We start from the raw sequence: 25,624 nt of genomic DNA on the forward strand, positions 1-25,624 counted from the left end.
AATGTTGGGTTACTCTGTGGTCTGCCAACTGATAGCTTCCTTCAAAATGTCACTGTGGTAATATGCAGTGAAATGTTTCTAGACCTTTTTCTAAGAAGCAAATAGCATTAACCTTGCTTAAGATTCTACAGTTTTTAAAAATAAAAATACATACATTTTCCCTGCTATTTCTTTACAATGAAGGTAGGATAGATAGCTTGCCTTTATGAATAATAAAAATATAATATATAATAATGGAGATATCCCATCTCCTAGAACTGGAAGGGACCATTGAGTCCAGCCCCCTGCCTTCACTAGCAGGACCAAGTACTGATTTTGCCCCAGATTCCCAAGTGGCCCCCTCAGGGATTGAACTCACAACCCTGGGTTTAGCAGGCCAATGCTCAAACCACTGAGCTATCCCTCCCCCATGAAGAACAAGGTATATTTCAAAGGCAGAACTGAATCATGAGCACCAGTTGTGGTCAGCTGTGTAAGAACTATATTTATATGCTGAACTAAATATTGTGTGTGGATAAATTCAGCCTGTAAGGTACACAAAACTAAAATAGCCTCCTAATGGGAGGAGTGGAGGCTGGAAAACATAATAGGATTATTTTATATTGGCACAAAGGACATTCATGTATGCTACTAGAAAAGCATAAATTGCTATGTGGGATTTTTATTTTCTATCCAGCTAAAGTGGAAATATTAAGATGGACTGTGTGTCTTGCATGCTAACAAGGCCTCTACAGCCTGGACTTAAAGTGTTAAACACCCAACACAAGAGTCTCCAGAAAGTTTTAGTGTCAAATTGCAAGTAAGACTTTAATTTACCATTCCTGGGCCACTTAAATAGAAAGACCTCCATAGGCAAATCCTTGCCCGTAATAGACACAGGTTCAGGATTATTTCTTTCCTGTGACTGATTTATATCAGCCTGATTGAACGAAGCCTTAACATCATCCCCAATCAAAAGATCCTTAGGCAGTAACTTCCTTACACAAGCTATAACTTCATGTTTAACACCATTCCATTCAAGATGGATTCTGGCTAAAAGCACACTTACAATAAACTCACAGAGGATTATAATATTCACACTCTTATTTAGTAAATAATCTTCCTCTTTGACATGATCTGCTTTAACAAGAGTGATGTTAGCAGCTGTAATTTGCCCTAAACAGCTTTTACCATTGACTTTTACATTCTCTGCATAAGTTATGGGGTTACCTTCACTCAAGCTCACAGTAAAAGTATTTACATAAAAGGTGGCAGTGTTGGGGTAAATTTGGTTACACACAGACAACCGCTTAGAGTCAAACAACATACCAACATCGTTACAAACTGGATAGATTTCTATCCCCATCTCTGTTGTTTGAGAGGAGCTGGCTTTTCAGGAAGATACAGTTCCTGTTCCTTTTTTCTCTTGAGTTGTCCACTTTTGCCTTAGCTTCTAGTTCCTGCAATTGAATATATGCCATTCTTTGTTCATGTTCAAAACACAGGCGTTCTCTTTCAGCAACTTCTCCTTCCTTATCAACTATTTTTTGCTCTTATTCAAGTTCTAGCTGCTGGTTTCTCACTGCAAGCATTTTCACTAGGTCTGCTTCCTTATCACTGGCAATTAACAGATTTTTTTCAGTTCCTACTCTTGGGCCTTTTTCTTAAAAGACCACCCCTTCTGTGAGCACAATTCTTCGAGGGTTTTTTTCTGTCAGGATCTTGATCATGGGTCACTCACTGTAACTGTTTTTAACCCTTAAACTCTGCAATATCAAAATTAAATTTTGACAAGCATGTGGTTCTGATCCAAAAACCCAACTAACTGTGGTAATGTGTATCCAACCACGACTACGCCACTGTGACCGGTGTAATAGGGGGTCCAGCTATGGTCCCTCAATTAGGGTGAACTGCAAAGAATGGGGGGCCAAATCCTAAAAAGCTGGTGGATATTCCAATACTTAGATATACTAAGACAGCATAAAACAGCTTCTTTATTATCTTGCTGGTTACTTAGAAGTCCAAACAACACAGTTCCCTTAAAATGATCCAGCCTCCAGCTTCTATTTGGGTACCCACATCAAATATGATGATTTCTGAAAATCTTATTTCATCGTATAAAAGAAAAGGTTCTACCAATCCCAAAGGATCAGACACATTACCTCCCAGGTTATTGAATATTCCAGATCTTACCCAAATACACGCTAGGCCAATTCTTATTAACTAAAATTTATTAAACAAAAGAGAGAGAGTATGCTTAAAAAATCAATATACATACAGATATGGGTTCAATTCATTGAGGTTCAGATTCACAGCAGAGATGGTGAGCTTTGTAGTTGCAAAGAGTTCTTTCAGAAATAGTTCATAGGTCATAGTCCAATGTCCAAATCTCATATTCAGGGTGTACCAGCATAACTGGGACCTCAGTCTTGCGACTCAAACTTCCCCTGATGAAGCCTAAGCAGATCTGAGATGACCGAATCAGTCCCCAAGGCTCTTTTATATAATTTCATGTCCTCTTTGACAAGTTGGGATTTCCTCAAGGAACAAAAGGTAATTCAGATGACTTTGAAGAAGGTCCATCACCTGTACTTAGCTATACGAATTAACATAAGTCCATTTGCTTTTTCCTCCACCATTCACAGTACATTTCAAAGAGATGAATACCAAGATATCCCATGTTTACAATTCATTTAAATGATATCAGAATACAGCATAAACAGGGACTGTTGATTACATTGTAGACCCTACTCATACATATATAAATACACAAAAACACAAACATTATCTCCCCACATGTCTTCTGTGGGTTATTTATTTTGCAGGATGTTTAACCCTTTCTAGCCATGCATCACATAAGGACTGACATTATTCTTGTAATAATCCCAGCCCCAAGGAGATTGCAGAATAACACAAGATGGAAGATAACGGAAGTGAACTTCTTTCTCTTGTTTTCTCTCTAATATAGTGGTTGGATAAGTCATCTGAGTTCTAGGATAGCAAGGACTTGCATTTGTGAAGTTCCAAAGCAGTTTTTGCAGCAAAGGATGCAGATGCTGCAGTTGAGATTAGGCATAAACCACAAGTAAAATAATACATGAATTTGTATCACTAGCATTTTAATTAGATATAACTGGTGACCTCTGCGTTTGTTTGCATGGCCCTGTTGTAGCCAGCGTCGCAAGATATTTACGTGCCAGATGCACTAAAGATTCATTTGTCCCTTCATGTTTCAACCACCATTCCGGAGGACATGTGTCCATGCTGATGATGTGTTCTGCTCAATAACAATCCAAAGCAGTGCAGACCAGTGCACGTTCATTTTCATCATCTGAGTCGGATGTCACCAGCAGAAGGTTGATTTTCTTTTTTGGTGGTTCAAGTTCTGTAGTTTCCACATTGGAGTGTTGCTCTTTTAAGACTTCTGAAAGCATGCTCCAAATCCTGTCCCTCTCAGATTTTGAAAGGCGCTTCAGATTCTTAAATCTTCAGTCAAGTGCTGTAGGTATCTTTAGAAATCTCACATTGGTACCTTCTTTGCACTTTGTCAAATCTGCAGTAAAAGTGTTCTTAAAACGAACATGTGCTGGGTCATCAGCCGAGTCTGCTATAACATGAAATATACGGCAGAATGCGGGTAAAATCCAGAGCAGGGGACATACAATTCTCCCCCAAGGAGTTCAATCTCAAATTTAATTAACACATTTTTTTAATGAGCATCATCAGCATGGAAGCATGTCCTCTGGAATGGCGGCCAAAGCATGAAGGGGCATATGAACGTTTAGCATATCTGGTGCGTAAATACATTGCAGTGCGAACGTCTGTTCTCACTTTCAGGTGACATTGTAAACAAGAAGCAGACAGCATTATCTCCTGCAAATGTAAACAAACTTGTTTGTCTGAGCAATTGGCTGAACAAGAAATAAGACTGAGCGGACTTGTAGGTGCTAAAGTTTTACATTGTTTTATTTTTGAATGCAGTTCTTTTTTTGTACATGACTCTACATTTGTAAGTTCAACTTTCACGATAGAGATTGCACTACAGTACTTGTGTTAAGTGAATTGAAAAATACTATTTCTTTTATTTTTCCAGTGCAAATATTTATAATAAATATAAAGTGAGCACTGTACACTTGTATTCTGTGTTGTAATTGAAATCAATATATTTGAAAATGAGGTTAACGTCCAAAAATATTTATATAAATGGTATTCTGTTGTTTAACAGCGTGATTAATTGCGATCCATCTTTTTAATTGCTTGACAGCTCTAGAAATAAAGTATTAACAATCGCACCAGGAATTAAGTCTCAATTCAGTTCTAATTCATTTCCTTTGTGCGGTGTTTATGCATAACTTATAAGCTGTAAAAATCCCCCATGTCTATAAGCAGTACTTCCCTTTCTCACATTGATATGTTTGCCAGAATAACTTCTTAAACCAGAGACGGGCAAACTTTTTGGCCTGAGGGCTACATCGAGTTTCGTAAATTGTATGGAGGGCCGGTTAGGGGAGGGGTCCTGGCTCGGCCCCCACCTCCTGTCTCGACTCTTGCCCCATCCAATTCCCCCTGTTCCCTGACGGTCCCTCTGGAACCCCTGCCCCTTCCATACCCCCCCAACCCCCCCTCTCTTCCCTGAGGGCCGCCCCCCCCCCCCGGGATCCCTGCCCCATCCAACCACCCCTTCTCCCTGTCCCCTGACTGCCCCCTGCCACCCCATCCAACCCCCCCTCCTTCCTGACTGCCCCCCCGGGATCCCTGCCCCCATTCAACCCCTTGTTTCACCCCGACCCCTATCCACACCCCTGCCCCCTTACCACGCTGCCTGGAACACCGGTGACTGGCGGCGCTACAGCCACGCCACCACCACTACCACGCAGCAGAAAGCACTGGGTCAGGCCGGGCACTGCAGCTGCACTGCCCCAAGAGCTCACAGCCCTGCCGCCCAGAGCATTGTGCTGGTGGCGGGGTGAGCTGAGGCTGCGGGGGAGAGGGGACAGAATGGGAGGGGCCAGGGGCTAGCCTCCCTGGCCTGGGACTCGGGGGCTGGGAAGGACGGTCCCACAGGCCGGATGTGGCCCGCAGGCTGTAGTTTTCCCACCTCTGTCTTAAACCATGGAATCTTGGCTTGAACACACATTTAAACAAAGCAGTATGAAGAAAGTATAGTATAAATAAGGCCCTGTCCACATTAGGACAAAACTAAACTGTATAAACCTGGTTAACACTTCAAAAACCACTTAACATAATAGAATCTGCATAAGTATATTAAATTAAATTATTACTAGTATTATAGTAGCCCTTAAGAGCCCAAGTAATGAACCATCTCCCGTTGTGCTGGGCACTGTGCAACCATTAAAGGCAGAAAAAAGGTTATAAGGTCTTGAAGTAGGAAGAGTGTAAACCACATTGCTCCTTCTAGGAGGCCATTCCAGTGCACTGAATGATGGGGCATATACTGGGATGCAGCCATTGTTCACTGGGCTCATAACAAAGAAACAGGCCTCTGCCAGTTGCAGTGTCCCCACATTGTCCCTTGCAGCCTGGTTCCTTCAAAGGACTGTTGTTCCCAGCTTGTGTGTGGCCCATTTGAAGTCTTTTCCCTTGCTCATTCTATTTCTGCCCTTCTCCCGCCCTGTTTGGGTTTCTCATCTTTCATACTATGCTAATTTTGTTCTCAACATTTTCTATGCCCTCCTTTCCTGTCACTCTGTCCTCCCTACTTCTTTCTGCTTCTCTTGCACTCCTTCTTTCTGCCTGTCATGTACCTATGTTAAGTTAATTTCTTCTAATATGAAGTATCTCATAGCACACATGATTTCTGTCAACATAAGGGATCTATTTAGGACACTTCACCAGCTGCAATCATGACAATAATGGATATGTATGTCCTTCAAAGCTGACTAGTTATTATAGCTTTTGAATTATGTGAATTTCTTTGGACTCTGAATTAGGTGAAGTTTAGCATCTTCAATTCCATTAGTCCAGGGGTAGGCAACCTATCGCAGATGTGCTAAAGGCAGCACGCGAGCTGATTTTCAGTGGCACTCTCACTGTCCAGGTCCTGGCCACCCGTCTGGGGGGCTCTGCATTTTAAATGAAGCTTCTTAAACATTTTAAAAACCTTACTTTACATACAACAATAGTTTAGTTATATATTATAGACTTAGAGAAAGAAACCTTCTAAAAATGTAAAAATGTATTACTGGCCCACAAAACATTAAATTACAGTGAATAAATGAAGACTCGGCACACCACTTCTGAAAGGTTGCTGACCCCTACATTAGTCTGTGAATTTCATAGGTTGGGGAGGTGGGGGGAAGAGTAGGTGGGTGTGGGTGAGGGATATTTGGAAATACATAGAAACAAAGTGCCCTGAAGCTAAGCTTACAACTAAGGCAAAACAAATTAATTCTGACCACAATATTCAGCTGGAAAGACTGACTATACCATATCCATTCAAGAATCTTGAATACGGATAGAACTACTTTGAAATCAATGACAGCAAGCCTACAGAGACTTTAACAGGAGTCTGATAATCAAGACATTGTAGCCTGTAACATGAGCTGTTCTATTCTGAACCAACTATATCGGGGTGGGCAAACTTTTTGGCCCAAGGGCCACATTGGGGTTGCAAAACTGTATGGAGGGCTGGGTAGGGAAGGCTGTGCCTCCCCAAACAGCCTGGCCCCTACCTCCTATATGCCCCCTCCCACTGCCCGCCACCTGACTGCCCCCCTCAAAACCTCTGACCTATCCAACACTCCCTACTCCTTGTCCCTTAACCGCCCCCCAGGACCCCACCCCCGTATCCAACTCCTCTGCTCCCAGTCCCATGACTGCCCCGACCACTATCCACACCCCTGCCAGGTCCCCAGGGACCCCGTGCCTATCCAACCCCCCCGTTCCCCATCTCCTGACCCCTATCCATACCCCTGACAGGCCCCCTGGGACTCCCACATTTATTCTACCCCCCGTTCCCCGTCCCAAAACCTCTGCCCCATCCAACCGCCCCCAGCTTCCTGTCCCCTGACTGCCCCCGGGACCCCTCGCCCCTTATCCAACCCCCCAGGCCCCTGACCGTGCTGCTCAGAGCAGCATGTCTGGCAGCCTCGCTACCTGGCCAGAGCCAGACATGCTCCCGCGCTGCCCTGCAGGAGCGCGCAGCCCTGCTGCCCAGAGTGCTGCCTGTGCAGCTGTGGGGGAGGGAGGACAGAAAGGGAGGGGCAGGGGGGTAGCCTCCCCAGCCGGGAGCTCAAGGACCGGGCAGGATGGTCCCATGGGCCGGATGTGGCCTGCAGGCTGTAGTTTGCTCATCTCTGAACTATATCCTACATATAAAAAGCAATACTCTAGCGACTTCATTTATGAGTAGTTGCAATTCAGTTTTATTGAGCCCTGGTCTGAATCTGGTGAAGTTATACACTGATATTTGTTTATATATGAATCTTCAATTATGACATTCGGGAATTGTGACACCTGGGAATCAAGATTTAGAAGGCCCCTTAATCCCATTAGGTTCTTTAGTTCCATTGATTTTCAGTGAGACTAAATCACTCAAGTTTCAGAGTAGCAGCCGAAGAAGTGGGCTGTAGTCCACGAAAGCTTATGCTCTAATAAATTTGTTAGTCTCTAAGGTGCCACAAGTACTCCTGTTCTTAAATCACTCAAGCACTTTTAAAAACTTTACTCCCCACATTACTTATATTTTATAGCAATACATGATAGAACTGACAATCTCACTGACTGTTCAGAAGCACAGATTATCACATCTAATGATCAGTGCTTGTGATTAAGATTCAGAGTTATGGACATAGTGCTTCCCTAGTAGGATCTTCAGAACCCATTTGGGTGGAAGGTGTAAGAAAGGGAGGGGGGACAGTTTGTAGAATACCAGAAATCTATTAGTTGGTGGTCTAGTGCTGCTATGGAACATAAAAAGTTGTTGCTTACAGAACTCAGGTAACTTAAGGATACTCAGTATCGAGGGTAGAGTAAATTGCAACAGTGTTGTACTTAGGATGGGCAAAAGGTCTTGAACACCTCTCCCACCACCTCAAAATAAATAACTAAATAAACCCTCAGGAATATAAATCAATAAAACAAAAATTCTCTTCTAGGGATTGTCCTGCACCCAGTTCCAAATTTCCCTGTCTCAGTGTTTAGTAAACAAAAATCTCTAGTTTTCTCTTTGTTTCAGAAAGATAAACAGAAATACCAAATTACCTTTAAACCAGGCTTCAAAACAAATTCACTCATTTTTAGCTGGATCCTCTTTGAAGGTGGATAGCCAACTTCACTCCCTGTAGTTGTTCAGCTTTCCTAGTGGTGTCAGCAACTAACTTAATGGGCTCCACCTGCTTCTGGTCTCTGCCCTGGGAAGTTAATGGGCTCCACCTGCTTCTGGTGTCTGCCCATTAACCTTTGCCTCCCAGAATCCTGAAGCTTCCTGATCCACACCCCAGGCAGGTTGTATACTGTATCACATATACATTGTGTAAAACAAACTTTATATGTGTTAAGACTACAATACTTCCAACAAGCTGAACATATGAGAAGGGATGAGGTGGCTTGGAAAGGTTCATATTTCCATTACTCTTATCCTCTGTATCAAGCACATTTATGCTACCACTAATTTAATAGATGATAGCTAACTGTTTATGTAGTAAAGGAAAAAAAGTTTCAAGATGCCTGGGGTTTCCTGAGGGAGAACCTTGGCACCTAAATGTCACAGGAACTGGCAATTAAACAATATGCATATGTTTCATTCTCAGTTTAAAAATATTTACATTATAAAGGAGCCTTTATCCTTTTTGTTCACTGACAACTGGAACACTCCTTATGAGTGATTACAAGTAGTAGCCTCAAAACTTTTTCTCTGTTATATTTTATTTTAAAAAATCTTCCAAGTAAACATAATACAGATAAATACAAATAGCAAGGAAACTCAGAAAGCCACATGTCCAAAGACCCAAGGCTATATACAAACCTTCCTCTGTAAAATAGGTACATACACACACTCTGCTAAAATACCATTAGACAGTTGTTAATGTGCAGAAATATTTTAAGTAGGGTTGCCAGGCATCCAGTTTTTGACCAGAATGCCCGGTTGAAAAAGGACCCTGACGGCTCCAGTCAGCACCGCCGACCAGGCCATTAATAGTCTGGTCGGTGGTGCTGTGGGGCTAAAGCAGGCTAGTCCCTACTTGTCCTGGCTGCACACTGCACCCCAGAAGCTGCTGATGGGTCCTGCTCCTAGGTGGGGGCACCAAGGGGCTCCACGCACTGCCCCCATCCCGAGCACTGGGTCTGGACTTCCATTGGCTGGGAACTGCAGCCAATGGGAGCTGCAGGGATGATGCCTGCGGGCGAGATAGGAGCACAGAGCCTCCTGGCCCCCCTGCCTAGGAGCCAGACCTACCGGCTGCTTCTGGGGTGAAGCCAGGACAGGTGGGGGCTAGCGTGCCTTAGCCCCGCTGTGGCGCTGCCTGAGGTAAGCCCAAGCCCCAACCCCCTTCCCCAGCCCTGAGCCTCCCCCAAACCTAGAGCCACCTCCTGCACCCCAAACCCCTCATCCCCGGCCCCACCCCAGAGCCTGCACCCCCAGCCAGAGCCCTTACCCCCTCTTGCACCCCAAACCCCGACCCCAGCCTGGAGCCCCCTCCCACTCCCTGAACCCCTAATTTCTGGTCCCACCCTGGAGCCTGCACCCCCAGTTAGAGCCAGAGCCCTCTCCAGCACCCCAACCCCCTACCCCAGCCCAGTGAAAGTGAGTCAGGGTGGGGAAGAGAAAGCCAACTAGAGATGGGGAATGTAGTGAATGAAGGGCGGGGCTTCAGGGAAGAGGCAGGGCTAGGGTGTTGGGTTTTATGGGAGTAGAAAGTTGGCAATCCTAATTTTAAATCAAGTTCTCATGAGGACATAGTTTAAGCTGTTTTTGTAAGAAACTGGATGATTTGATAGCTGGAAAAATTTCTGTAAATAGCAGTGAGGATTCAACCTTTTGCAGGTTTGGTCTTTTTAAACTTAAAATGGTTAAATCAGAAAAAAAAATCATAGTAGCATTTTAAGAAAAAGCAGATTTTTTTAAAAAAAATAAGTGGTTTATTTAAAATACCTAAACAATGTCCTCATGCATTTGCTGTAGCAATCAATTATATTCTGGTACAATATCGTGTGGTTTAGTGCTGTGAGGCGCTTGGAGCTTGAGGGTGCTTGTGACTTTGCTAGGAGTGTCTGGATCCATAATCATCAGAAATACAAATCTTTGTTGAAATGTTTTATTTAACAGCCCAGATGGAAAAACTATCAAGCAATACAGTTAAAGGAAGTGAACTGGTATGTATAGGATGGGTAGGCCACTTGTTTCAGGAGAGGCATTGGCCTTCCCATATATGGAAAAAGACATTTTAGTTGTTAACTTTATGAGGAATCTGTGCCCAGAACTACATTCATCATAGGGCTGCACTTCCTCAGGAATGTTTCTGTTCCAAGCTGTCTTAGTCATAGCTTCAACAGTGTGTCACATCTTTGTAGACTTATTTATATAGTCTGCATGGATTTGCTGTTCATCCACAGTTAGGCTGCCCTAAAAAGGTGATCTGCTTATAATTTCTCATTTCACTAACGGTAAAGGCTGTGTGGTGCCAGCAATTTAATTCTACGTATTAAATTTAATACAATGAAAAGAAGCAGCATATATTATATTTAAACTGAAGCTTTTTGTAAATTAATACTCAAAAAACTTAATTGTGAAATAGGATTTCTACATGCACAATATATCTGGTACAAACCCACAAAAGCAAGGAAATGCAAAGGTTACCTAAGAATACATACCTTTCTCTACCCACAGGCACACCTATTACCATTCGCATAGGTACAGTACACCAGAGACTACATACTGCAACCTTAACTCTTCCCTTCTATCACACTCCACACAGACCCCTTTGTCCAATTATTTCCCCCAAACATTAATAGTTGTGGATGTTAAGTGACAGACCTGCGGGTGGCAATTTTGCAACAGAAAAGCTTCAAAAACAGACTCCAATGAGAAACTGCGGAGCTTGAATTGATACGCAAACTAGATACAATCAGCTTATGCTTGACTAGAGACTGGGAATGGCTGAGCCACTACAAACATTGAATCTATCTCCCCATGTAAGTTTTCTCACACTTGCTTCTTATCAAATCTGTACTGGGCTATCTTGATTATCACTTCAAAAGTTTTTTTTCTCTTACTTAGTTGGCCTCTCAGAGTTGGTAAGACAATTCCCACCTGTTCATGCTCTCTGTATGTGTATATATATCTCCTCAATATATGTTCCAGTCTATGCATCCAAAGAAGTAGCCCACGAAAGCTTATGCTCTAATAAATGTGTTAGTCTCTAAGGTGCCACAAATACTCCTGTTCTTTTTGCGGATACAGACTAACACGGCTGCTACTCTGAAACCCTGATGTTAAGTGTGATAGTTGGTTTTTGAGAGGGTAATTTGGCAAAGGGTGCATACGTGCACATGGGAAGTTAGAGGATGAGGGAAGGCTCACACCCCTAATGGGGCAGAATTCAGGATGCAGTGCATGGTCTCTGGTGTACAGTAGTCGGATATTGGTAAGGTGTGTGGGAATTAGAGGATTATGCACTGTTAGGTAGCTTCGCTTTCCATTTCTTTTTGTGTCCGGTATTGTGTGTGTGTGTGTGTGTGTGTGAGAGAACCCTAACTGCTGCACTTTTTTTTTTTTTTTGGTGTGTCTTAATTTCCTAGTTTGTTTGTTTGTTTTAATGTTTAAATTAGGGTTAGCAGTTTGATGGGGAAAGCAATTCTGTTGGGGACAGAAATGCAGCTCCTGTGGCAGCATGTGAAACCTTTTCCATTGTAGTATAAAATTGGATAAAAATGTGTAGATCCTGATGGAGAAGATTTTCAGTCCATCTTCGGTGCACCTATTCCCTATCAATCAGGCTTGGGTACAGGGTATGTAAACTTTCAGTAGCAACTAAAAATGCTCCTAAATCCTTTATAGAAAACAAAAAGCCTATCCCCACTGCCCCAGATCTACTAATAATTCTCTTCTCTTCCAATATTTTTGAAAAATAGACAATTTTTAAAAGAAATCTGTCAGCAAAGAAATGTAAGACTGCCAAAGAAAATGAGCAGCCAGAGCCCATTTTCAAATAGTGTAATTTCTGTTAAAAATGTTATGAAGAGAAACCAGATAAGAATTACATAGAAAATTTAAAGTGCCTAAGAACTGAAATTTCACACTGATTGGCTATATGCTTGTAGAGAAAACAGGATCATATGCACCATTTTAGAACACTATGAAATTACTACCAGGTGTTTCCATAATAATTAGGGAAACTAGAAGTCAAATAATTTTCTGGATACAGTGGTTTATAAGGATTCAAATCCTGTTCTTTTCTTATAAAATATGCATAATTTGTAGTGCAAAGAAAAGACTTAATCCTTTTTTGTCTTGCCTGATTCCTGACATTTTCAGATCCATTTTAAAGTCATTTTAAAGTCACTCAGAATGAGACGTTTCTTTTGTAAATAGTTATGTGAAAATTATGTTTGTGTTTTTATTTCTAACTGATCACTGAGTCTTATTTTTAATAGTTTTTCCGAGTTTTTACATTTGCACAGTAAAATACCTTACTAAATTTGATTTCTTCCTGCCTAAATTCCATTACATCTAATTTTGGTACTTTCAAGATGTCTGGGAGGGCTTCAAATAACTACCTATGGTATGAAACCATGGAAATAAAAACATTTCATACCTATTTATATTTCAACAGACTGTGGAGCCTTATTGTACACACTAGAATCTGCACTCTAACCTGGGATTATCTATATTATGACCTTCTCCAACCTTCATTCTGAGAACAGGAGTAATTTATTTTGAAAATGGTGCATTTATTTAACTAATTTATGGCCATTTGGACTAAATGAAATGACAGGAAAAGAGTGTTTTCATCACTGTGATATCTTCCTAAAATAACAATTGACTGGTAGGTGAATAAGGAGGGAAAACTTGTTAGGTCATATCAAAATGCTGGCCTGTTCTCTTTAGTATATTATACAGGGCCTTTGTCTAGTCTGATTTTAAATAACTGAAAAATGATGCTTCCACAAATTTCCTTGAGAGGCTATTATTCAGTCCAACATATCACAAAATCAGGGCATTTTTCTAATGTTTAGTTTAAATTGGTGGGTCTGCTCGATCACCAGGGATAAAGGGACCAATTAAGGATGTTTATAAAAAACTATTTGATTTCTCTGCATCAGTCATCACCACAGGGAGATAACTACTCTTTTTTCATAATAAAAATGAGGTACCAGGCCCAAATGGTATGCGTCCAATAGATTTGATGGAGCTTAAGTATGAAGTGGTTGAAGCATGGTGGATTGATTTAAATCCACTGATTTTAATCATGACTTAAATTGGCAAGCAGGGAACCTTGATTTTAATCTTGTTTTGGATTTGTACTTTTTAATTCTTTACCTAAAGAAAGATTGATTCTCGTTGGCTTTTAACCATTACATCATGTTGTTTTACAGCTAAATATAGCCTTTACACTAAATTTAATGCTTCTTTTTGGTAACCAGGAGGATACACAATAACTATACATATTTATTTAAGCAATTATGAAACATAATTTGCATTTATTCAGATTCTTAATTTTTACATTCTTTTTAATTATGGTATTACTAGATTTAATTATTACTAGATTGATTTTTTTTTTTATTATTATGATTTGTGTCAAGCTCTATTTGGATGGAAATTAAAAATCAATTAAAATGCACAAACAGCATTTTTAATTTTGTATTGATTAAATAAAGCTACCTTAAATGAGCTGGATACATTAGAAAAAAAGTGAGTTAATCAAAACGTGTTTTGCATTTAAAATTAACCGATTTATTAAACAAATTAAATATGATCTGTAATTAGTGAATTGAGCTGTTTGTTTGTTTGGTCACCATGTCTTTCAAGTTTATAAAACTAGTTGCTAGTTTAGAACTAGACACACCTAGTTTTTATTCATAAATTGGAAGAGGGAAAACAAGTCTTCCTGCTTTTTCAATTTCCAATTGTTTTTTTAATTTTGAAGGAGCAAGTAATTGAACTGAATTAGTTGAATAAACTGAAATGAAGAAAATATTTTCTGCACCTGCAGAAGAGGATGATGCTGTTAAAAGCTGGTTTATCATTTCAACAAACTCTAGTTCCAGGTGTTTAGCCAGTGACTTCTACCAGTTCAGTGGTTTGATTTTCTTTAAAACTTAGCAGCAAACATGTACTGCCTAATTTTATTTTTTATAATTAAATGATGTTAATAAATTATAGTAAGTTTAAGTATTAACATAGGTTGATATAATGTCAAAATAAATTTTAAACCCCTCTATTTGATTTAAATTAAAAAAAAAATCCAATTTTAATTTTTAAAAAAATCATCTACTTGTATGCAGAGAATTATAGACTAGTAAGCCGTACATCTATACTTGGTAAATTTGTTGAAACAATTAATAACAGAAAAATAAAACACCAGGAAGATCATGATATGATAGGTTCTAAAGAATGCGGTTTCTGCAAAGAAAAATCATGACTCTCAAATCTGTTAGAATACACTGAAAGTGTCAATAATATAAAATATAAAGGAGAACCAACTGGCATAATTTATTTATGCTTTTGAAAAGCCTTGGATAAGATCGCTAACTAGAAGCTACTGAATTAATGAAGCTGTCCTGGCATGAGAGGCAAAGTATTGTCATGGATCAAAACCTGACTAAGGGACAGGAAACAAAGAGTAAGGAATAAATTAGCAGTTTTCATTGTGGCAAAAGGTAACAGCAGGATATCTCCGGGTTCTGTACTAAGTGCAGTGTTTAATATATGTATTAACAATCGGATGGAGGGGTGAGCAGTGAGGTACAAAATTTTGCAGATGACAGCGTTGATTAGGTTAGTCAGTTCAGAGAAGAATGTGAAGAACATCAGAGGGAGCTAACCAAACAAAATGAATGGGCATCACAATAGCAGATGAAGTTCAGTGTTGATAAATGCAAAGTAATACATATTGGAGGGAAAAAATTGTGCTACTTACGGCTTGTCTACGTGAACATTTAGTTTCCGGCAAGCTAGAGTGTGAGTCTATCCCTCACTAGCCTGCTGTTCACTAACTGTCCATACAGACCCTGAAGACTTGAACTAGTGGTTAGTATTCTTTGCTCTACTGCTGTTTCAAAGCAGGGTAGATCAGAACACACCGAGGAATTGTTAGTGTGTATCAGCAGGGTCCCCATGAACAGTTCGTGCTCAGCAGGCTAGGGAGGGGCAGATTCACACCCTAGCTTGCTGCAAATTGAATGTTTATGAAAGCCCTCATATTCCTTACAGGGTTCTAACTTCACTGTATTAAGTCAAGATGAATTTTAAAAAAATAATTTGAAAATAAACTCTCCACAGTGGTACCTTCCTAGTATAACATGCAATCTGCATATACTAGAAGTACAATCATATTTTGTTTAACCAGGTCATAACACACTCACCTAACCTAAGATTAATTGAGGCATGTCATCACAATAATGTCTGAATCACATTTGTATGTTCATATTACCATGCTGTCCTACTATTTTGGTATATTAGTAGCTCAACTACTTACATTTTATTTTCCAGACAAATTTCAACTCGCTCATCTGGGTTTTACTACTATGTTGCTCGATTTGGCATGGATTTGCCCAACCAGGTACATCTAAATGTTGTAACAATCTTGAATTCAGCAATAGATTGATTTAAAGTAAAGTTGAACTGTATATTTTTACCACGGTTTCATTTAATATAAATAGCACACGTTTGCCTTCATGTACTTCATGGTAACATGTTAGAGAAGCAGTAATAATAATAAAATAGCTCATATTTTGCTTTTTCTTGGTGGCCTGTTTGAACTGGATTAATCTTGAGTTACATGGCTAGTAGCAAAGAATTTATTTAAAATTAAGTGTGTGATTACCAGCATATTTTAAAATGAAATAATTTATTTTTGTTCCCTGATAGGTGGAAGTGATTGTATAAAAGCTAATGCAAAATCATGTGGGGAATGTATACAAGCAGGACCAAACTGTGGCTGGTGCAAAGCGCAAGTGAGTATATTTGTGAAATGCTTTCTCTGATGTTTTGTCTTAGGTGTTTTAGTACCCTAAAAACTATCTATTCTTACCCTATTTTAGGATTTTCAATAGTAGCCATTTACTTCAGGGTCTACAATGTCTAAATCAAAGCTAAAGAACAATTTAAGTATCTTATGCTAAATAACTGGATGAAATCTGGATTGGCTAGGTCTGCCCATCAGAAAGTGCCAGAGATTTTGTTCTCTCTTTCATTGCCAAATGTTAAGGGCACACAGACTTTAGGAGATCTGTCTCATAGTTATTTAAAATCATTCCAGCCTGGAGTCTGTCTGGATGTGTTTAATTATATTCTCCCAGTGACATTAGACGATTGGTAATTTTAAATACAGACAAAGTGGAAGAGGGAAGCTGAGAGGGGGAGGTTTAAGAGGTTTAGATAGGTTTTAAACCTGAAATGTTGACGTTTCAGTATTTGATTCTTAGGGTGGATTGGTGTGTTTGGTTTATATTTCATACCAAAAAAAAAAAAAAAAGAAGAGAGAATGCAAGGTTATGTAATTAAGTACTCAAGTCAGGAAGTGCAAAATTTAAGATTGAACGTACAGGGTCTGATCTTATGTATCGAATAATACAATATAATATCATACAATTTTATTCTACAGTCTTAGCCACATATGTTGAACTGTTTGTTCCAACTGAAAAAAAAACAAAAAAAAAAAACCTGAACAGAGATCAGGTATGGAAAATCTTAACCTGAAATGTAAATGTTTCAGAAAACTATACAAAACTGAGAACAGGAATTTTAATGGAGAGTGTTTTACAATTTTAACTAGAGTGGTTGCTGCCAAATGCAAGTTATAATGTAAGTTTCCTGATTTTTAGTAATAAGACTTATACTTAATAAGACTGGAAGCCTTACCTATTTACTGCTCCACACACATACCCTCTGTAAATATTGGAATATATTTAGTAAACTTCAACTTTGTCGTTTTGGTTGCAGATTCATGTAGCTCCTGGCCAGTTTCACATAAATAAATATGTCTGACACATTTTAGGAGCCATGCATAAATATCTTCAATTTTTGCTTGTGTATTGAAAAAACTTCCCCTTTCTTCCAGTGATTAAAAATGCCTCATACTGGAAGCCATATGAGTGCATGTATTCATACTGTATTTACAGGTCAGAATGCCTTTGTGGATTGTGGGATGGTAGCTTTTGTTCAAGACAAAGTTGTCCAACACTCTTTAGTTCAGAAGTACATTTCTTACTCTTCCTCCTCCTCATTGAACTTTTCCCAAATGTGTCAGGAGTTGTATACATCACTAAAGAGAGAAGGTGGGTGAGGTAATATCTTTTATTGGACCAACTTCTGTTGGTGAGAGAGACAAGGTTTTGAGTTACATAGAGCTCTTCTTCGGGTCATCAGATTCTGTTATAGTCTACCCAAATACTGTGATGTACTATTTAATTACAAGATTTCCAAAAAAAGCAAAACTAAAGTTCTGTTGCCGCACATATCAATTAAATATGTTCAGTTTCTTGTAAGCTAGTTGAGAAAAAGCAGATTTTCTCATTTGTTGGTGGTGGTTTTTGAGCATCTCAGAGTAGTTAATTGAATAGTGACTTCATGTTTCTGTTGGAAGAATGACTTTGAACACTTTTTTTTTTTTTTTTACCTTGCCTCAGTCACATGCACAGATTTACTTTAGTAAAGTTAACCATAAGCTGCTGTACTGGATAAATTTTTCACTATAGTCATTACTAAATTTAGTAAAACAATATATTTCGGAGTTTTATATTTTACAATTTAAAATACACTTTTAAAAAATTGCCAGTGTGTCTTAGGGTGACCAGATATTCCGATTTTATAGGGACAGTCCCAATTTTTGGGTCTTTTTCTTATATAGGCTCCTATTACCCCCCACCCACTGTCCTGATTTTTCACACTTGCTGTCTGGTCACCCTAGTGTCTCAAGAGGTTCTTGGTGCATAAAAATAATGGGGTAAATACCAAAAGTAGTGTTATGTGCTCAAGCCATGTGTTACAGATTGTAAATTGCTGTGAGTTTGATGATGTTCTTCCCCATATCTTCTAGAAATTTTTACAAGAAGGAGAGCCAACTTCTGCCCGATGTGATGACTTGGCAGCACTAAAGAGTAAGGGCTGCTCTCCAGATGAAATAGAAAATCCTAGAGGTACCAAAGGAGTCCTCAAAAATAAAGAGGTAACAAATCGTAGCAAAGATACTACAGAAAAGCTCAAACCAGAGGACATTACCCAGATCCAGCCACAGCAATTAGTACTGAAGCTGCGAACAGGTATGGGGATTATTAATTCTGATCTTCATATATTTTTTTAGGCTTTCAGTATTATTTATGAATTTGATATTTTGAATGCTACATATGTCTTTCTGCAATAATGATGATTGTTGCTAGGAAGCACAGAGATTTGAAGAGCAGTTCCATCCCTGTAACTCCAGGCGCTCAGATAACCTGTGAATGAGAGTAAAGCTTAGCTAGATGGGCATAATTTACACAGAATATTGAGATAAAAACAAAAGATGATAAAGAACATGTAGGGGGCTTGCATTAGTAAAGCTGTCCTACGAAAAGATTAGTTTACAGGTTAAGACAAAATTGTCCCATTTGTAGTGCTTTTGACCTGTCGTCCTGGAGTGTGTCCATCTGTTTCATGTATTCAACAAATAGAGTTGTAGATTAATAATAAAAGGGAGGGAAGATGAAAAACACACAGAATGAAAAGCTATGAGAGTACTGCTGTCTGCCAAAGCACTCTGTGCCCAAAGGCTGAACTATTTGAAAACTAGTTTTTGAGGTTTGGTAACCATGAGAGCAGAAGCCCAGCAGCCAGATTTGCAGATTTCCATATAAGATACGTTGTTCTAGGAGGCCAAAGAAGTGGATACAGACCTAGATGAATGAGCACAAACCAGAAGGTAGTTGTGTAGCCATTTTCATCCCTGAAATAGAGACTTGGCTCCTTTTGGACAGGAAAACAGAGCTCTTACAAGAGAAAATTATAATAGTACTCCAGAGATCTAGGAATCTGATAGGCTCAATGAAAAGTCTTGCCATCTTTTGGATAAAATGGAGAATTGATTTAGGAATCAGCTCATCCAAGAACTACTTTATCTGGGTAGAACTAAAGTTAGTTTGCAACTGTCTCAACTAGAATCCTAAGAAACTCTGCAAGACAAAGTAATGGCTGCCAAAATGAGACTTTAAGAGTCAGATGGAGAGAAACTTTGTGAGGGTTTGAATGGTGGCTTCATGGGAGTTTGTGAAACTAAAGTGACTTACCATTGCAGGTGGCACTTTGACTTGAAGCTTCACATTGGCAATAACTTTCAGGAAGTATGAAGGGAAATGGTCAGTGTGTCTGTCTTCCTGAGTTTCAGAGCCTCAAAGGCATGGCCTTGGCCTGTGAGTAATTTAAAATAGTCAAGAAGAAACTAGAACCGACTTGTATGGTTCATGAAGAGGAACTAGATTTCACTCTTAACACCAGTAGTAAAAGGTTTTCCAAATCCTTCTGTAGCATCTTAGGGGTAGAATCTTTTCAAGACTTTAGAATATCAGTAAGGTCCTGAACATAGCCCTAAGTTCCAAGTGTCAGTTTCTGCACTTCCAGGCACATACAGAGCCCTAATGAAGCCTATCCAGATCTAAGGGGGACAAGCTGCAATCTGTAATAATCTTGGAAACCAGTGTTTCCTTGGCCAGAGTTGGCAGTGGAATTCTAAGGATTAGTTTCACTGTGAGACACTCAGTCGACTATATTAGTCAATGTTCTGCAAAAAGGAATTTTGGAATAAGTCTTTCATCCTTGAATTTTGTCATGTAAAAGGGAACTATCTTTGTTGGATTTTTTTATTATTACATGTTATATAAACTCACCCCATCTTTTAAGACTGTAATAAGTAATCACAACAGAGTGAGATGGGATGAAAGGTAAACCAACTCTTAATTTACTTTAAGGTTTTTTTTACCTCCTTAATTTTACATATGCATAGTCTTTTGTGTTTGTGTGTTTTAGTGGTATAAAAGACAGGAAAAAAAGCTATGCTACTTATCTTGCAGGAACATTATTTGTTGAAATTAATATGTAGGTCAAGATTTCAAAAGTGAATGTATATTTCATGTCAGTTCGGTTACTCTGCATTTTGTAATGAATGGGGTTTATTTTTGTTGGTTTAGGTGAACCACAGACATTTTCCTTAAAATTTAAGAGAGCTGAAGACTACCCCATTGATCTTTATTACCTTATGGATCTCTCTTACTCCATGAAGGATGATTTAGAGAATGTGAAGAGTCTTGGTACTGCTCTAAAGACAGAAATGGAGAAAATAACTTCAGATTTTCGAATTGGTAAGAAAGATTTCATTATTTATGGGCGTGGGAAAAGGGAAAAATCCCATTTGTAGATTTAAAAATAATAAAGTTGAATTTACTGATGTGTAGTTTGGATTGTCTGAAAAATAGTAAAAGAAAAATGAGCAATATTCATATTATTGCTATTCTTCTAGTAAAGGACAGTTTAGAAACTGTTCCAAAAGAATACTTGGAATATTGAGGGGGGAAATTGAAATTTTTTTGAACCGTGCACTATTCCATCATGATTATATATACTAGAATTACACTCTGACTGAGGGATTTTGTTGTTCTGTCTTAGGATTTGGCTCCTTTGTGGAGAAAACTGTGATGCCTTATATAAGTACCACACCAGCCAAACTCAGGAACCCTTGTACAGGGGATCAAAACTGTACGAGTCCATTTAGTTACAAAAACGTGCTCAACCTTACCAGTGAGGGAAGGCTGTTCAATGAACTTGTAGGTAAACAACACATTTCTGGCAATTTGGATTCTCCTGAAGGTGGATTTGATGCAATAATGCAAGTTGCAGTTTGTGGAGTAAGTGTATATCAATTTTATTTACTTCTATATTAGATCAAACTATTTTATTGCAATCTGAGTGTATCACTGTTGTTGACCTGAAGTTTAAAAACAAATCCACATTTCACTTTACCAATCAAGACTGAGAGATTTATCCTTAGGGCAGCAGGTGGACACAGAGCAAACAGAATTGGAAGCATGCACTGACATTTTACAGTATGTACATTCCACTCACTGAAGGCCCCTATTGGGAAATTTGAAATTAGGAATATGAGCCATCTTTGGAGGGGAGGGCAGTTCATGAACATTATCTTCCCAGAAGTTTCTGTAAAAGATGAGTCAAAATCATGAAATCTTTGCGGCACATGGATGTTTTTAACAAGATAAAACAAGTGTTCTCAAATGACTTTTGCATGTAATGTATCCTTCATAATTTTCTTTTAAAATATATGCAAAACAATTCTGTGTATTGCACTTTTTTACAAGCTACTTATACTGAGTAGATGGAACTTAACTCTCCCCTTTTTAATTTTTGCTACTTTTTGGAGGACTTCTATGGACTAGTGGATTCAGAGTTCAAAACGTTCACATGGGAGCTTGGAAAACAGTTGCTTACAAAACTTCCTTGGTTCCTCAGTAGTTTGTTCTGGTTCGAGTTTGGCCAGGGCACAACTTTCTACACTTTTTCAACCCCCTCCGCCTTTTTTTTCTCTGTCATCCTTATTCAAGTAATTACAGCCTTAATGCCCCAGTAGAGATAACAAAAGGAAAGTGACATCTTAAGTGTATAATAACCTTCTCTTCCTTCCTACTCAACACACTCTCAAAAAAATAGGAAAGACCTGTTAGTAATAAAAAATATTCTAGAAACCTTTACTTAGAAGCTAATGTAATATGTCATGCCGCTAGCATTCTGGACATAGAAATGTAGATACTCTATGTCACACAATACTTCTAATTTAAAACACTTCTAAAACCACCAACAAAAAAACATTCACTACAGGCCATTTCAATAGTGAAACTCCAGCACTTATTGATATGTACAACCATTGGGTCTACACTTGAAGCTGTAAGTTAAACATAATACTATAAAATAAACCTGAGAGACTGTAATGTGCCTTCTTCTCATTCTGTTATTTCCCAAACAATTTCACCTACAGTTATTGATACTGATACACACCTGCGCAATGCAAAATTCCAGAAGCACGAGCTATTGCTTTTTACAATATCATTGTAATGTTAAACTAGTAAGTCAGAGTTAAGGTTGCTGTTGTTATTTAAAGGAGAAGCCAAAGCATTATTTTAGAATTGCAGCTTTAACTATGAATTTTCTGAGATTCTAATATGGGTATTTTGCTTTTTTTCCCCCTCCTTCGTAAATGAATTAGGACCCCAATCCTGTAATAACTTCTGTAGATGGCTGGGAAAATTTACAGGATTGAGCCCCATATTTATAGGCTCAGAACTTCTGCTCTTCCCAATTTGCAATGGATGGAGTAGAGAGGAGAAGAGCGGATGTCAGGGATCTAGTTATAGCTCCCCTGATTCTCTGGCCCATTCTGTGCTGGCTGTGGAACCTGTGCAGTTTAGGGCATCCTAGGGGTTTCTTTAATATCCACTAGCTGATAATGGTCCCCTTGGAACCATCTGACAGTAAGGGCTTGCCAGAGCACACTGTGCACTTTTACCCCAAACATGCTCTCTATCGTTGGGCTACAGGGTAGTGGTATGGGAATTGGTTATGTCAGCATTATGTCTTATGGAAACTTCACAGTTGGGATGATATGGGCAGTTTCTTCATCCTTTGTGCCACTCAGGTAGTGCTTAGAGAGCAGAACAGACAAGAGTCTAGGTCAAAGATTTTTGTTCTCCTGTGATGAAAGGTGCTATACAAGTGCTACTGTTGTTGATAATATTACAGGACAGACTTGAGCAAAATATGTGCATAAACGAACTATAACTTTTTAAGGCTTATTTAAGGGTTTTTTCTTTTTAAATATTTGTCATGTCTGCCTTCTTGTATTTAAGTGTAAGTGTATGTTGCATTGCTTTAAACAAATTAGTGGGGGGGATTAGTTTTTTAAAAAATGAAATAAAAATCAAAAAACTTTTTTTTTTTCCCCTAAGACACAAATTGGATGGAGAAATGTGACACGATTGTTGGTATTTTCTACGGATGCTGGATTCCACTTTGCTGGAGATGGTAAACTTGGTGGAATTGTTTTACCAAATGATGGGAGGTGTCATCTGGAAAATAACATGTACACAATGAGTCATTACTATGTAAGTATTCATGCCTAAACCAAAGTAAATTAATAAAGTTTAAGGTCAGAAAGGGATCATTAGATCATCTACTCTGGCTGCCTGTGTATCACAGTGTTTGTGTTTTTAAAAAAGCTTGTGTATCACAGGCCATTAAATTTTACCCTGTTCCTCCGTATTGAGGCTAATAACTTGTGTTTGGCTGAAGCATATCTTCCAGAAAGGCATCCAGGTGTAACTTGAAAAGATAAAGAGAGAGAGAATTCACTGTGTCCTTAGGTAGTTTGTTTAAATTCATGTTTAAATTCAAAAAGCAATTTAATATTATGTAAGATTAAAAAAATAAGATTGTTCTGCATCTGCTAAATTTTGAATTAAGTTTCATGTCTAATTTTACAGGATTATCCATCCATTGCTCACCTGGTACAGAAGCTTAGTGAGAACAACATTCAGACAATTTTTGCCGTTACTGAGGAGTTTCAGGCAGTTTACAAGGTAAAAAAAAAATTTTTTTTAAATCACGTGAGATAAGCTTCTGTATATTTTTCCAGACGGTTGAGAGGCTGATTCTAATGATCCAGTATGCTATCATCAAAACTAATTTGATTTGAAATTAAAATTGTGTGAACACGGGTGATCATGAAAGTGATTTTTGCCATGCCTGCTAATTAATAAGCACTCTCTTCTTGAGCAGTTGCCTATCCCAATATCAAACCTACCAGTCTGCTTTTATTTTTCAAGCAGAAAGTTATTTAATCTTTCTTATTTTTAGATTAGAAATAACAGTGCAGAACCTACTTTTTGCTTCAAAATACCTGAGGGGCATGGGGAAGCAGAGTCAAAGGAGAATTGTGGGAGGGGCAGAGCTGACCTTAAGGGAAAGGAGTTTTGGAAAAACACAACTCTTAAACATGTTTAAAACTAGTCCTGTCAATACCTGATTTAGAGCGGTTGAAAAGGTGGTTTTGCCATTTTGGTATTTTATGATTTTACCAACAGAACTAACTTGTTTTCACCTTCATTTGATGACAGTTGATCTCCCTCTCCCTATCTGTTTTAATGCAGCAGAAGCAAATATGGCTTATGGCTCTAAAACCTTTTATAGTTACAGAAGTATCTTCTTAATTAAATACTGTCTGAATTTTTTTCTTAACTTAAATGAGAGTATTTTTAAAAATAATTTTTAAGGAGAATACCTTCCTTTTTTATTCGATTAAAAGATATGAGAAGAATTTTAAAAGATTGCAGAATTTTCTTTCCAATATTCTAGTCACTGTTTTTATTCCTTCACAAGTTACTGAAACTATTGGCAAGATTTTTGTCTTGGTCTTGGGAGTTGTTCCTGGCTGTATACAGTAGAACCTCAGAGTTACGAACATCCTGAGAATGGAAGTTGTTCAAACTCTGAACAAACTTTATGGTGGTTCTTTCAAAAGTTTACAACTGAACAATGACTTAATACAGATTTGAAACTTTGCTATGAGGAAGAAAAATGCTGCCTGTCCTTTATTTTTTTTAATAGTTTACGTTTCATACAGTACTGTATTTTCTTTTTTTTTTTTCTTTCTTTTTTTTTTTTTTTTATCTCTGCTGCTGCCTGATTGCATACTTCCGGTTCCAAATGAGGTGTGTGTCTGACTGGTCAGTTCGTAATTCTGGTGTTCGTAACTCCGATGTTCTACTGTATCTCAGAGTACATAATAAAGAAGCTTTTAAAGTTTTATATTTGTGTAAAATTAATTTACACTTTCTACTTTTAATATTAAAAGGAACTGAAAAATCTGATCCCAAAGTCAGCAGTTGGAACTCTGTCTGCAAATTCCAGCAATGTGATTCAACTGATTATTGACGCCTACAATGTAAGTTTGTTTTTAATTCACGTAACTTTTATTCTTGTTCCTCTCAAACTATATTGGCATCAGTTTCTAGAGAAGCCCTCTGAGGTATGCTCTTTTTTAAAAACCTTGTGAATGGAGTAGAAGATGGAATGTTGATAAATGCATAATCTTGTCAAATTCCGATGAAAAGTGCACAGCATTCTCTCTGCATAATCTTATTGATAAGTCTTTTTTTCTTACTTGATACTTATCTTCTCTTTTCAAACCCATCTAACATTAATTGTATTTTCTTGCATCTGATGTGATCAAGAGGACATGCTTATTTTCCCCTGCATGATCTTTTCTTATTGTAAGGAGAGGAAGAAAGCTGTGCTTTTCTTCACCGCAGCAACCTTTATGTTTAATAATCTTTGAACCATGTTGTTATATTCTTGAGGGAAGCTACATCTGGTCCTGGACTGATGATGGTAGTACTTCAAAGAATAGTGAAAGTGGTTATAACAGAA

At 38.6% G+C, this 25,624-nt stretch overlaps 1 protein-coding gene across 2 annotated transcripts in view; it reads left to right on the top strand.

Annotated features, from left to right (window-relative positions):
* ITGB1 (integrin subunit beta 1) overlaps nt 1-25,624 on the top strand; it is a 73,009-nt gene that overhangs the window by 17,476 nt on the left and 29,909 nt on the right. For both annotated transcript variants that reach the window (XM_034760110.1, XM_034760112.1), the window contains exons 2-9: nt 15,653-15,722; nt 16,031-16,116; nt 18,201-18,423; nt 20,323-20,493; nt 20,798-21,036; nt 23,146-23,301; nt 23,680-23,775; nt 25,050-25,139. In XM_034760110.1, coding sequence (XP_034616001.1) covers nt 15,653-15,722; nt 16,031-16,116; nt 18,201-18,423; nt 20,323-20,493; nt 20,798-21,036; nt 23,146-23,301; nt 23,680-23,775; nt 25,050-25,139 — 1,131 coding nt within the window. The remainder of the gene's footprint in view (nt 1-15,652; nt 15,723-16,030; nt 16,117-18,200; nt 18,424-20,322; nt 20,494-20,797; nt 21,037-23,145; nt 23,302-23,679; nt 23,776-25,049; nt 25,140-25,624) is intronic.

This window comes from Trachemys scripta, chromosome 2 (genome assembly GCF_013100865.1).
Source record: "Trachemys scripta elegans isolate TJP31775 chromosome 2, CAS_Tse_1.0, whole genome shotgun sequence".
Classification (NCBI taxonomy): Eukaryota; Metazoa; Chordata; order Testudines; family Emydidae; genus Trachemys; species Trachemys scripta.